Raw genomic sequence first — 15,070 nt, 5'->3', positions numbered from 1 at the left:
ATTTTGGTAAAAAAAATCAGCCCGAAGGAAAAGCCCAAAGTCTCTTGGATCACCGCGTGTCGACTGATATTTACTTGTAGATAATACACTTGTGTGTAATGGCTATGGGTTCTCATGAATATGTATTGAGAACGACAACGAGGTTGCTTGTATTACTCCGCCAGCTTACTCACTAGCTGATATCCGCCAAGCCTATTTCACAGGCTAGCATTCGATTCTGTTATTTGTTGCCGTGCTTTTTGGCTTCTGTTGACGTCAATTTTCATCCATCGTCTTGAAATGCCTGTCCAAGTCAGTTAGTTGGCGTGTTTGATATTCTTATCGTAAGTACCTGCATTATTTTCTGTCAAATGTCATACTGATTTAGTGCAAAACGGTGTGCAAAACGATGGTGCCATGTTTTGACTCACACTAATACATGCGCGGTTTCTTTTCTCCCTTACTTATAACTGATGTTACTAACAAAATATTGTCCGAACTAACATGAACATTACCAAGAGTTCATAATCTTTATCCCTTGAGGTAGTATTGCTGTTTTCACACACAAAATACCCCCACAGTTGACCTCAAAAAGCAGACAAACGCACACTAGGTACACTTGGCAGTATCGATTACCGCCAAAAAGAACAATAATGAATTTACTCGGTAGTATTTGAAGACGAAAACAGTTTACAACTCTGAGATGTTTTCATTTGGACTTTGGAGTGACGGTTATTGGTAGTTAAATTCGATATGCGTGTTGTAATACTGTGAAAGTAACTTCTGTTGTCAGTTTTTCCAAAAATATCTGTAAGATTTCGCTTGTAACTCCCCTCGATTCTTTGCGCATGTCCACTGACGTTTACATTGAAATTCGTTTCACTTTTCAAAACTTTGCGTTGCAACAGATGTTGTTGTAGTATTATAGAATTGGGGCCTTTGGGTTCAACAACATTACGTACGTTACTATTTAGTGATGCTTTTTAAATCAAAGGGCAAAATTCAAAGCGTAGTGGAGCTAAAACCTTTCACACTTTCTTGATAAAACAGTTTTCCAACTAAGTAGAAGTCTGGTTGACCCTTGTCGAATTTCAAGGTCACGGTGTAGTTTCATACAGCGTCATTTTCTGCACTTGGTCAAGGGAAGAAATTGCGGTAAATTGTGTGGGCAGCGCACAATCGTGATAATTATTGCAAGGATTAGGTCGCAAATTGATTGGGTTATGTGTACAAAAAATACCAAGGTGCTAGCCGACCTCTTGATTGCACACGCGGATCAAACGTGGCAGCATTGTATGATTTTCCAACATTTTCTAATCTGAACACAAAATTATTGCACCCATTTTCGGACCCCAACTAAAACGTTCATTCCCGATTCAATACATTGAAACTTTATATGCAATGAAAGGCCCTTCACTTGGCTACTTGGCACACTTTTCGGATCAAAGATTTCTGTTATAGGTATCACGCGACCGCCGCCGGAGTAAGGGTACCCCCAAAATCGACCTGACAAAAACGTAATGTACCAATTAAAATATAGACAAAAATTCAGAATAGAGGCTAATTGGCAATTTGTACAGTTAAAGGACGCCTCCCCCTCTTGTAAAGTCGCTACCTGTCAGGTAACTCCACCAAACAGTCCGTGTCATTATTTTGGATACGTTATCCAAACAGCCACTTCAGAATAAATCCTGTCCATATATTGTTCGTAAGTTTATGTCCCTCATGGTCACACAATGGTATCATTTAAGCAACTAGTAATCCAGTACAAATAGCAGATATTGCTCACGAAAGATTTCAACCGATGCTCGAACATACCAAAGCTCGCGAACATCTATTAAATACATTTCAGTGTCTCAATTAGTCCGCTTTACGGTGGCCGAATGGTTAAGTCGTTTGCCAGACAAGAAACTGACTTCAGTTCAAATACCGGTCTGCCCAATATGTTTATGATTTTGTGTTATACCATCTCTCATATTTGTTTAGTTTTCTTCGTGTGTTAAGAGAGTACATTGTTTTGAATATCAAAATGGAATGTTCACATTAATTTTTAGCAGGAATTATTACCACCAATTATATTGACAGATAGTCATAGCTAAGTTATCTTATGGTTCTGGGATCAATTTTCTGTGTCGCTAGGTTGCCATGTTGAAGTTGAAGGTGCATTCGTTTTGTCATGTTTTCCCCCCACTCACCTTAATTCGTGAACATCCACTCCAATGGCGTTTATTTTGTGGCATTTCTCTCCCATGAAACTTTGCTTTCTTTTTACATTTAGTCAAGTTTTGACTAAATGTTTTAACGTAGAGGGGGGAATCGAGACGAGGGTCGTGGTGTATGTGCGTGTGTGTGTCTGTCTGTGTGTGTGTGTGTGTGTGTGTGTGTGTGTGTGTGTGTGTGTGTGTGTGTGTGTGTAGAGCGATTCAGACTAAACTACTGGACCGATCTTTATGAAATTTGACATGAGAGTTCCTGGGTATGAAATCCCCGAACATTTTTTTCATTTTTTTGATAAATGTCTTTGATGACGTCATATCCGGCTTTTCGTGAAAGTTGAGGCGGCACTGTCACGCCCTCATTTTTCAACCAAATTGGTTGAAATTTTGGTCAAGTAATCTTCGACGAAGCCCGGACTTCGGTATTGCATTTCAGCTTGGTGGCTTAAAAATTGATTAATGACTTTGGTCATTAAAAATCTGAAAATTGTAAAAAAAAAAAAAATTATAAAACGATCCAAATTTACGTTCATCTTATTCTCCATCATTTTCTGATTCCAAAAACATATAAATATGTTATATTTGGATTAAAAACAAGCTCTGAAAATTAAATATATAAAAATTATTATCAAAATTAAATTGTCAAAATCAATTTAAAAACACTTTCATCTTATTCCTTGTCGGTTCCTGATTCCAAAAACATATAGATATGATATGTTTGGATTAAAAACACGCTCAGAAAGTTAAAACAAAGAGAGGTACAGAAAAGCGTGCTATCCTTCTTAGCGCAACTACTACCCCGCTCTTCTTGTCAATTTCACTGCCTTTGGCATGAGCGGTGGACTGACGATGCTACGAGTATACGGTCTTGCTGAAAAATGGCATTGCGTTCAGTTTCATTCTGTGAGTTCGACAGCTACTTGACTAAATGTTGTATTTTCGCCTTACGCGACTTGTTTTTTCTTCTTCTATATTCTGTGTTCTCACGCTTGTACTAATGTATGTTTGTTTCTTGGCTATTTTCTTGGCTTGACTTTTCTTTTTTCTCTTGTATTTTGTTTTTAAATTTTTCCCCCCATTATTTTTATGCCATGTTTTTGTTGTTGTTGGCATTTTTACGACATTGAAATTGACACGCCGGCGGAAAAATTGCCGGTAACGCATGCACAGAAAGGAGAACGCATGGAGAATCTCCTATTCTAAGAATAACCAACACTTGAAGCTACCGACCTATTAGAGTTTAACATGAATACCGAGGAAAAAATTAATAAACAATTACCGGGCGATATAACAAAAAAATACCGGGCGGTAGTTAAACGACATTTTGACTTTGTCGGACACAATTTTACAGACTTTTCAAGAATACGGGCCCTGGTGTTAGCTTTTATCAAAGTACTCTCGCACAACTAACTCGGACTACTGCATTCATACACCGCGGCTACTGCATACTACCCCAAGCATAATGCTATCGTCCGTCTCAAAAACAAAGGCGCTATCATACCGATAGGTTAGTAGGTTCGTCCGAGAGACTATTTTACAAAGGATATGAAGACAACTCTAAAAACAAGTCGCGTAAGGCGAAAATACAATATTTAGTCAAGTAGCTGTCGAACTCACAGAATGAAACTGAACGCAATGCCATTTTTCAGCAAGACCGTATACTCGTAGCATCGTCAGTCCACCGCTCATGGCAAAGGCAGTGAAATTGACAAGAAGAGCGGGGTAGTAGTTGCGCTAAGAAGGATAGCACGCTTTTCTGTACCTCTCTTTGTTTTAACTTTCTGAGCGTGTTTTTAATCCAAACATATCATATCTATATGTTTTTGGAATCAGGAACCGACAAGGAATAAGATGAAAGTGTTTTTAAATTGATTTCGACAATTTAATTTTGATAATAATTTTTATATATTTAATTTTCAGAGCTTGTTTTTAATCCAAATATAACATATTTATATGTTTTTGGAATCAGCAAATGATGGAGAATAAGATAAACGTAAATTTGAATCGTTTTATAAATTTTTAATTTTTTTTACAATTTTCAGATTTTCAATGACCAAAGTCATTAATTAATTTTTAAGCCACCAAGCTGAAATGCAATACCGAAGTCCGGGCTTCGTCGAAGATTACTTGACCAAAATTTCAACCAATTTGGTTGAAAAATGAGGGCGTGACAGTGCCGCCTCAACTTTCACGAAAAGCCGGATATGACGTCATCAAAGACATTTATCAAAAAAATGAAAAAAAATGTTCGGGGATTTCATACCCAGGAACTCTCATGTCAAATTTCATAAAGATCGGTCCAGTAGTTTAGTCTGAATCGCTCTACACACACACACACACAGACAGACACACACACACACGCACATACACCACGACCCTCGTTTCGATTCCCCCTCGATGTTAAAATATTTAGTCAAAACTTGACTAAATATAATAAAACTGATGCTGGCACTGCCACATACACATACAGGTACTGCAATCATCTCGTCGAAATTTTCCCTTGACAAGGAGAACAATAGATAACTCCTACCTTACTCACTTGCTTTCAGCTTTAAAACCAATTTAATATAAACCTTTTTTTTTAAAACAGAACTAACGGCCTGCCCTGCCCCCCCTCCCCCCCCCCCCCCCCTACGGAAATGCCCAGTACAAGCCCTCATCCCAAATATCTTTAAAAACAATATCATTAAACTTTTTCAGAGAAAACAAAGCAACAACATGAACAAGCATCATGGGAAAAGGGCCAATGAAGACAACCCTGCGTCTAGACCACCTAAAAGCAAGAAGATTTCACATAATCAGAGCACACAGCCATCAACATCAACAAACCATGTGGGACAGACGTCGCCTTTGGCTGAAGCACAAACCAAGGTTCCAGGTAGGGCTATGCGAATATAATTTAGATGACGTTAGACTAAGGCAGACTTGTTCAACGATAGCTAACGAATATACGTAGTAAAATGAATTTGACATAAGAATGTTAACAAAATAGTTATGTTGCGCTTATTACCTACTGGTGGGGTTAAAATCGCCCTTACGCTGAAATTTGCTGGGTGATAGTGCGACCCTTTAATCTAGAGAATGTGTTGTTGATGGTTAATAAGATACATTTTAGCAGGGTTTTTCTCTCTCTCTCTTTCTCTCTCTCTCTCTCTCTCTCTCTCTCTCTCTCTCTCTCTCTCTCTCTCTCTCTCTCTCTCTCTCTCTCTCTCTCTCTCTCTCTCTCTTGCTTGTAATGAATAAGAGTATGATACCGACCTGGGAACCCATACGATTTCGCTGTATTGTGTACGCATGATTGTCTAAAATACGAGCAGTACGGTCAGTGGAATAAAATACGACGAAAAAAGTTCCTAGACTACTTTTCTTCACAAGGCATCCGGAAGCTGATCCAGTGTTTTGGCACATAATTACAGAAAGCATTGAACGAAGCATTTGTTTTAAACGTGTCAGAAAACTTAATTGGCAGTGCGACGGACGCGTGTGAAGCATTCAAATGATGTGTGGAGTACGTACGCTCATTTTTTAGAAAATAACCAAGTTTGCTTGAGAATACTCCAAGTGAATAATAGGGGTTCCCGGGTCTGGTGATACAAGAACATTGACTATTCAATACGCACTGTTCCTTGCAATTCACTATGTCAAAATCACATTTACACGCTTTGTTTAAACATCAAGTTACCAACAGAGATCAGTTTAGATTAAAGGGAGAAGTACCAAAGCAAATTAGATTTGAATATGGCGATTTCAGAAATGTAAGAATTTGACTGATACAACAACTAATTCAAATTCACCTTTTGCCTTCTTTTATATTGTGTAAAGTGAGCAACTATAGAGATTAGGAAGTGAACGTGTAATTTGCAATGAGCATAGTGCTGAAATTGGATAAAATATCTTCTAGCTCACGTCACTACCTACATTCCTCAATTACTCCAAGCGTCGTCTTGACTGAGGACGAAGTGAACCGATGGAAGTACTTGTATCAAGAACATTTAAATAAAAATTCAAAATCTGGCTAATTAGGTCCTCGTTGAGGGGACACACGCCGTAACAATCATGTCATGGCTGTATCCTCCGTGTTTATCAACCAATAATCATTACAGTTTGCTAAGGAATGGAAATAATTAAGATGCGCTTGTACACACAGTTTTAGAAAAATATGTGAAAATGAGTTTTTTCTTCAAATTTTCGACAAAACAAATCATTTAAATTTATTTCTTAATCAATATAATTATGCCCCCAATCCTATAGAAAAATTGTTCAGTAACTGCAGTTGGATGTGGCAGAACAAACAGCATCATGCCGGGGGAAGTGGTACGCCAGAAAAGTCGCTTTGTGTTACGGCAGCATTCTGCAGTCCGGTCAACCAGGTTTCGAGCTCCAAAAGCGTGTATCTTCCAAACAAATAATTACTGCGTCGTTATTATTGAAGCCAGCGAATTTTTGTTTTGCTCAGCGGATTCATAATTGCATGTGGATTAACAAGTTATGGATTTTTTTTTTTTGTAGGCTTTATTTTTCGATTTGTGGCAGCGTCGTATTTGTTAATATTGTTTGATTTTGGGACTTTTTTAAAAGTGGTGGAGATTACAAACGGCTTGAAGAAACAAAGGTCATTTGATCAGGTAATGTGATGTATTATAACTGAAATGCATCACTAGTAATGTCCTAATTGTTCTTTGCTATTGGTGACCAAACAGTGGAAACTTACTGAAATTTTCAAAATGCAGCTACAACCTGGAAAATACTATTCCTGTCAAGTGGAGCCCTTGTATTATTTGAGTCTAAAAAGAAAATGTCAGGAACTTTTATGGTTCGGACAAAAAAGCAGACTGACTGGTGGGGGTCACAATGGAGTAACCTGCAGTACTTTGTGACACCAAATTTACACAGCATATCTATAAACTAATTCTGTGAAACAATTTGAGTAAACTCCATGAAAACAGAGTGTTTGCTGTTAGTTTGTCATGTATTGAAGAATTTTTGATGTACAGTTTAGTGTTGTTAGGTTCAGTAATTTTGTGACACCGTTTGCAGGTTACCTTGTAGTTTGATCTTTTTGTGGCAACACAACTGCTTACAGCAGGGCAGGGATATTTTGGTCAGTTATTGTTTAAAAGGGTGTAACTTGGAATACCTACAGATTATTAGAATCAAATGCAAACTACTGCTCAAATGTATCAAAACAGAAAGAGGTAACCTGCAAATCACGCGACACCAAATTGCCAATACTTGTGCATGTATTACGCTGTACTGGTGCAATCAATCAAATTATGCTACAAATGAATGTTATAAAGGAGACAATACCAACACAAACAGTTCTGCAACTTTATTGCCAAAAAACAGCGAAGAGTGCCACCTAAACTTCGCAGAACTATTATCTGTGGTCATCTGCGTACGAATGAAACCATTCGAGAATGGCCGGTCGCTGCATAGCTCCCGATAATTTGTAAGTCCTGTGCTCTAAAATAACTATACTATCAACTTTAACATCAATAATTTTACGAAGTAAGCATTAAGGAAACTTGTGCAACTTACCTGAACTTTCAGTTTTCGCAAAATCAATGCGATACGGTTGATTTTCAGGACGAAACCCGTGGCACAGAGACATTTCGCGCGAAAGTAACCTGCGAACGGAGTTACCTCGCTTCTGTGACACGTCATCAATTTTGCCGTACACAAACTTTTCTATGTAGTACACAAAACTCGGGACATCATCACTATTTGTGTGTTTACCCTGCCGTCTTCCGGACTGAGGCCGCACGAGAACAATCCATGCTCAACTGCGCGAGCGAAGAAATGAAAATCGGGGTAACCTGGCGAACGTTTGTGACGACAGATACGAAAGTCACCGTTGCGAGGTACACGGATGTATATTCACGCGACCAAATATCTTCATCTATCGATAATGATGCCATGATTTGAAAATAAAAATGTGTGTTTGCCTTCCTGGCGCTCAGGCCGGCAAATTGTCTTTCTTCAGTGGATCGGATTTGTGACGACGCGCGTTCGAAGGTTACCAGTTTTTTATCGGACGCAGCACGCGAGCAGGAGAGGGTCAGTTGTCCAAATAAGATTTTGTGCAGTTTAATCCAAGTATAAGTTATCGTTGAATGATAACAGTTATCCTTTCTAGAGCAGCTGTCGGTTTGAAATGTGTTGTGAACATGGCAGGGGTCTGTCATTCCCCGTTTTGGCCGCCATTTTGTGAACAAAAAACGAAAACAAGCAGGAATAAGTGCTACTTCTGTCATATTATTTTCCTTCATGGTGATTTTGTTGATACTGCTACATCAGTAGAATGCAGTAATTATCTTATTTTGTCACCATCATTCCCCGTAATTTAAAAAATTGATTTTACTTGATGTCACCCACCGCAGTCACCATTAGCAAAGTGTGTTTGTGTCGTCGGCTAAGGAAGAGAGCTTGTGTATTTGTAGGTACGCGTCGCTGTGCTAGCAGTGTACGGCCGCCAACACTGCACTGATACTTACTGTTGGCGGCCGTACACTCTTAGCACAGCGACGCGTAAATATACACATGCTCTTTCTTCAGCCGACGATACAAACAATCTTGCATATTAGGACACTACTAATTATGCATTTCAGTTCTAATACATCACACCACCTGATCAAATGACCTTTGTTGCTTCAAGCCTCTGGTAATATCCACTATTTTTTTTTAAAAAGTCCCAAAATCGAACAATACTGACAAATACGATTCTGTCAAAAATGGAAAACAGATGCCTCAAAAATAAATCATAAACATGTTAACCTTCATGCAACTGGATTCCGCTGAGCCAAAAAAAGAATTCGCTGGCTTCGATATGTGTGTATGTGTGTGTGTGTATTTATAAATCGATTCCGAGAAAACTGCTGGACCGATCTTCGTGAAATTTCACATGAGAGTTCCTGGGTATGATATCCCCAGATAGTTTTTCATTTTTTTGATAAATATCTCTGATGACGTCATATCCGAATGTTTGTGAAAATTGCGGTACTGTCACGCCCTAATTGTTCGATTAAATTGATTGAAATTTTGGTCACCCAATCTTCGACGAATTCCGGACCATGGGATTGATTTTATGCTCGGCAGCTTAAATATTATCTAATTAGTTAGCTAATTAAAGTTGTCATTAAAATCGAATTTTTACTCACAGATTTAGAAATGATTGCATCGTATTCTTCAATTTCTCCTTAACCCAAAAAGATATACATATGATATGTTCACTCTAAAAATGTGCTCAGAATTACAGAAAATAGGTTTAAGTAAGTAATGTGCAACGCCAGCGAAAGACAAACCTCTCTCTCTCTCTCTCTCTCTCTCTCTCTCTCTCTCTCTCTCTCTCTCTCTCTCTCTCTCTCTCTCTCTCTCTCTCTCTCTCTCTCTCTCTTTCTCTCTCTCTCTCTCTCTCTCTCTCTCTCTCTCTCTCTCTCTCTCTCTCTCTCTCTCTCTCTCTCTCTCTCTCTCTCTCTCTCTCTCTCCCTCACCAATTCCACGAATTGACCTGTATAAGACCAGTCTTGCTTTTTCGGGTACTTCAGTTTGGAATTCACTTCCATCATCCTTTAAGCACCTAAAGTCATTAAAAAGTTTTAAAAAATGTGTAAAAAACCACTTAATGTCTGAGTAGTTTAACGCCTTTTGACTTACCAAACCTAGTATTACGTCAAAAATATGCTGTGCATTGTATATTCTGAACTTATTTTTGTTACTCTATTGCTACATGTTCGATTGCCACCAGCTTGTATTTATAATTACCTGCATAGTATGCATTTGATTTTATGAATAACCACATATGTATGCTCTTCATGCCTCATCTTTATCATCATCATCATCATTATCATCATCATTATCGTCATCATCATCATCATCGTCATCTTTATTATCACGTTTTCCGACCTCCTTTTGTTGGTTAACTTTTTAACTTTTTAATTTTTTTTTTTTTTTTTTTTTTTTAATTATATAATTGTGTGTCTATGCGTCCCAAGGACAGATTGTAAGAAAAGGCGTTGCCTTAAATCTAAATCCTTGTAAAATAAAGTTCAATTCAATTCAATTCAATTCTCTCTCTCTCTCTCTCTCTCTCTCTCTCTCTCTCTCTCTCTCTCTCTCTCTCTCTCTCTCTCTCTCTCTCTCTCTCTCTCTCTCTCTAAGGCGTCCGCCCCGTGATCGGGAGGTCGTGGGTTCGAACCCCGGCCGGGTCATACCTAAGACTTTAAAATTGGCAATCTAGTGGCTGCTCCGCCTGGCGTCTGGCATTATGGGGTTAGTGCTAGGACTGGTTGGTCCGGTGTCAGAATAATGTGACTGGGTGAGACATGAAGCCTGTGCTGCGACTTCTGTCTTGTGTGTGGCGCACGTTATATGTCAAAGCAGCACCGCCCTGATATGGCCCTTCGTGGTCGGCTGGGCGTTAAGCAAACAAACCAACAACAACTCTCTCTCTCTCTCTCTCTCTCTCTCTCTCTCTCTCTCTCTCTCTCTCTCTCTCTCTCTCTCAAACACACACACACGCACGAACACACACACACCCACACACACCCAAACACACACACACACCCCAAGTTACACACGTACACACATACACACTCACTCACACGCACTCACTCACTCTCTCACACACACTTCATACAGTACACAAAACACACCCCCATACGCACATATAGACAGACGGACATACACACCTTTACAAACAAACACACATACACACACATATATACACTAGCGCACACGCACACACACCCACCCACTCTCTCTCTCTCTCTCTCTCTCTCTCTCTCTCTCTCTCTCTTTCTCTCTTATACAGACACACACCCACACAAACACACACACACACACACACATGTCTTTTGGTGTGGTCTCGTAGTCTCGGCGATGAATTATTTTTGGTGTTAACCTGTTACTTTGATGCTGACAGCTTGACTAAATGTTTTTATATTGGTTCACGCGACTTGTTACACCCCCGGTATAGGGGTGTGTATAGGTTTCACTCGATGTGTTTGTTTGTGTGTTTGTTTGTGTTCGCATATAGATCTCAAGAATGAACGGACCGATCGTCACCAAACTTGGTGAACAGGTTTTATACATTCCTGAGACGGTCCTTACAAAAATTGGGACCAGTCAAACACACGGTTAGGGAGTTATTGGTGGATTAAAATTATACAAGGACTTATAGAGGCACACCCCCGTTGGTCAAAGGGAAATAACCATTCTCACTGCCACCAACTGAGAAGGTTATTTCCCTTTATAGGGGGTGTTTTTCCTATCGGAGGAATTTCTTGTTTTATTCTTGATTTGTAAAAGAAGCAACTGTGATTCCTATGATCCTCTTGTCAGTGTTTCCAAGTAACTCAAATGTGCAGTATTTCTCTGTTCCAGCCTGCCTAGACTGCAAGGAAATAATTGCGCAACAAAAAGTCACCATCATCTTAGATGATGACCTGGAACGTTTAGTAGACAAGAGAAAAAAGACACTTAAGGAGTTTTACAAAAAGATTAACTGTTTGGTTAACAGCAAAGGGGGAATACTGGTGATTCACGCTACAAACCCGCATTATCTGGATTCATTCGACCAAAAAGTCGACGACGCGCTTTGTGGCCAAATCACAAACGGTGCTTTGTACCAACATGTCTTCCGTCGGTTTTTTTACAACAAAAACCATATTCTTTTCGAGGTCAAAACCGACAGACTGAGTGCTGAACGTCCATTGGCAACCCTACACGTTAATTCGACAATCTCGCTCAATAAAGGAGGACAAAAGCTCTTATACACACAGACTGCGTTTTTGTTGGACGAATTTCGTAAAAAAGCAAAACCCTCAACAAGAAATGGTTGGATTCAACTTCAGCAACTAATTGAGGGGGAGGAAGTATTCATTTCCCGTAACCCACCCAACCGTGCACAGTTTCAAGAGCCATTTCAGGAAAGTGCATTCTTGCAAGCCAAGTTCGTGAAACCGAATGAAGAACTTGTTGGCTATTGTTGGCGACACTTAGTTGAGTATATTTCGGCTTTCACCAAAGCTGAGGAAGGTGGGTCTGTTTTCTTTGGGGTAAACGAAGAGGAAGAGGTCAATCCTGGGCTGCGTCGTGTCAAATTCAAGGTTGCATCTGTCTTCCTGCCTGAGAACAAACACGAAGACTTTCGTAAGTCAATTCGGGAGAAAATCACAAAGGAAATGATGTGGGTAGGTACATCAGATCCTGAAAAACCTGTGGAAGTCAACTTTCGAAAGGTCGAACATGGTGGGTTTGTCATAGAATTTATGATAAAATATTATCATGGTATTTGTTTTCACAAAAAAGAAGGCCCGGAAGTGTACAGGCTGATCGGTCCAAATTCTGTCGTACCCAAACCAGTCGGAGTTTTAGAGTGGATCCAACGCTTTGGAAATGAATGCAAAATGAAAATACGATCGCCAATCTATACTGGTCAATAAATATGAAACAAAAGACGATATGCTCCCCCTCGGACCAACAAAAAAGCTGGTCTGTCAACAAACCATCAAACATCGTTTTTGTCATCATTTTGGTAGTGAGAAAATAAGTGCACAATCAACCCAGGGAGCCATGCTTTGAAACACGGGTTCCGTGCTGATAACCACACGGGTCCCGGTTTGATAACCACTGGCAACCAAAGATGGCGTGTGAAAGCAGCTTTCTGTATTTTTGAGTTCATTAAATGTTGGGATGAATATGTCAGGTTTGAGGATGCACAGTTCTGTAGGTTCATCTCGGTATTCCACCCCCTCGGCTTTCTGTTGTAAATATTAAGCTGAGTGATCGAATGTGGAAGCTACGTTTGGTCAAAGGTCACAGAAGATTTTCGTCGTGCAGCGAAGGAAAGAATCGCGATCTTGTTTCCGACTCGGTACCTCTTTGTTTTTCATTAGACCTGTCATTCTGCTTGCTCGGCTTTGTTAGATGTTTGCATATCTTGTTGCTATTTTCTTTGCTTTTATTATTGTTTCTTATTTGTGCTTCGTTTATCGATACAACGTCTTGTGCACGGGTCAAAATGTGTGTGTCAGGTGTCGTTTTACTTGAACTTGACGTTCGTGTTTCTCCGAACGTCTGGTCAATGTGAATGCGTGATATATTGTGTAAAACATTCCATCTCACACGGCATAAAGCGCTTTGAACTTCGGATAAGGCGCTATATAAATAAAGAGAATAATAATAATAATAATGTATCGAAACACAGATACACGCACTCCATGACTCTGTAAGAAGACAAAACATATCGCTAGGTTTCATTTGTTTTTGATGAATGTATGACCTTTCATGAAGTAGTTTTGTTTTTTGTTTACTTTTGCCAGTTTGCCAGTTCGTTTTTGGAACTTTGCAAAGCAGTGTCGTGTCGTCTGTTTAGGTCTGGGGAAACACCAATGAAAAGAGCCGAAGAATCCCCGAGCGTTTCTGTTGGGTTTGCTTTTGATTATCCATGTATAACCTGCTTCCTGCAACTATGGTAACTGGGGATTTATTGCCTGGGGAACATGAGATTTATTTCCCAGGTGCTTGTGAATGAAAACTCGTGAAAATGATGACAATATATTATATATGAAGTCTTATATCGCGCGCGTATCTCCAGACTCGGATTCAAGGCGCAGGGATCTATTTATGCCGTGTGAGATGGAATTTTTTACACAGCCATTTCGGCGCATATCCTACTTTTCACGGCCTATTATTCCAAGTCACACGGGTATTTTGGGTGGACATTTTTTTAATCTATGCCTATACAATTTTGTCAGGAAAGACCCTTTTGTCAATTGTGGGATCTTTAACGTGCACACCCCAATGTAGTGTTACTGTGTACACGAAGGGACCTCGGTTTTTCGTCTCATCCGAAAGACTAGCACTTGAACCCACCACCTAGGTTAGGAAAGGGGGGAGAAAATTGCTAACGCCCTGACCCAGGGTCGAACTCGCTACCTCTCGCTTCCGAGCGCAAGTGCGTTACCACTCGGCCACCCAGTCCTTTGTTTCAGGGATGAAACCAGAAAGCTATGAACTGAAAAGTATCAACGGATCTCATATCGCAGCAAGTGTTAACAGTGCGTTAGATGTAAAGACAGCGCACTGGGGATTGGGTGCCTCGAGTTTATATTATATTTATAACTGACTTAAAATGAAGTCACAATTTTGACATCCAGTCAAAATGGTCATTTGGTTGGATAGTGTAGCACACCAACACACACGCACACACACACACACACACACACCTAAAGTGTGGATGGTTACCTAAGAGGCGGCACTGGGTGTAGTGCCTTTCTAGTGCACTTGCACTACAACAGCACTGGGTGCAGTACTCGCTCCGGCATCGAAGAATTTTGCACTAAAAAATGCACAAAATTTGACCTATTTCGTCGCCTATAGAGGACGGAAAGAATGTCATTTTGAACATTGTTATGGCATTCTTTCCGTGAAAAAGGTAAATTAAACGGTGTCAATTTAACCATAAGGCAACCATCCACACGTGTGGACGGAAAGAATGTCATTTTGAACATTGTTATGACATTCTTTCCGTCAAAAAAGTCAATTTAACGGTGTTAAATGAAGCGACCATCCACACAATTAGGTTGCCATCCAGAGTTTAGGTTGCCATCCACGTGTGGATGGTTGCCTTATGGTGATTTAGGCAACCAAACCTGTGGAAATATGGGTACACATACACTCACTCACACACACACACACACACACACACACACACACACACACACACACACACACACACACTTGTTGTAGTTACGAAATTAATTCAACTAAAGTTCCTTCTCTGCAGCGAAAGCAGCCAGGCCAATGAATTTCCGTTCATTTTGCACCACGGTGCTGTTATCCCATGAACAAGACTTGGCCGATCTGTGGTGGAT

The 15,070-nt window shown here is 39.9% G+C and overlaps 1 protein-coding gene and 1 long non-coding RNA gene across 2 annotated transcripts in view; one reads left to right on the top strand and one right to left on the bottom strand.

The window, feature by feature from the left end:
• Positions 1-14,177, bottom strand: part of LOC138957451 (uncharacterized) — a 72,937-nt gene extending 58,760 nt beyond the window's left edge. The window contains exon 1 of the long non-coding RNA XR_011453035.1: positions 14,133-14,177. This is a non-coding gene — a long non-coding RNA (uncharacterized lncRNA). The remainder of the gene's footprint in view (positions 1-14,132) is intronic.
• On the top strand, positions 11,482-13,267 carry LOC138957449 (uncharacterized). Its single transcript, XM_070328573.1, has one exon. The coding sequence runs from the start codon at positions 11,519-11,521 to the stop codon at positions 12,635-12,637; it is 1,119 nt and encodes a 372-aa protein (XP_070184674.1). The 5' UTR covers positions 11,482-11,518; the 3' UTR covers positions 12,638-13,267.
• Positions 14,178-15,070: the final 893 nt, after the last annotated feature.

This window comes from Littorina saxatilis, unplaced genomic scaffold, assembly GCF_037325665.1.
Source record: "Littorina saxatilis isolate snail1 unplaced genomic scaffold, US_GU_Lsax_2.0 scaffold_282, whole genome shotgun sequence".
NCBI lineage: Eukaryota > Metazoa > Mollusca > Gastropoda > Littorinimorpha > Littorinidae > Littorina > Littorina saxatilis.
The sequence above is the reverse complement of the archived record's forward strand: the minus strand, read 5'-3'. Positions and strand labels throughout refer to the sequence as shown.

Bases quoted from the DNA above. Each gene is read 5' to 3' on its own strand.
- LOC138957449 (XM_070328573.1), top strand. From the start codon at position 11,519: ATGATCCTCTTGTCAGTGTTTCCAAGTAACTCAAATGTGCAGTATTTC.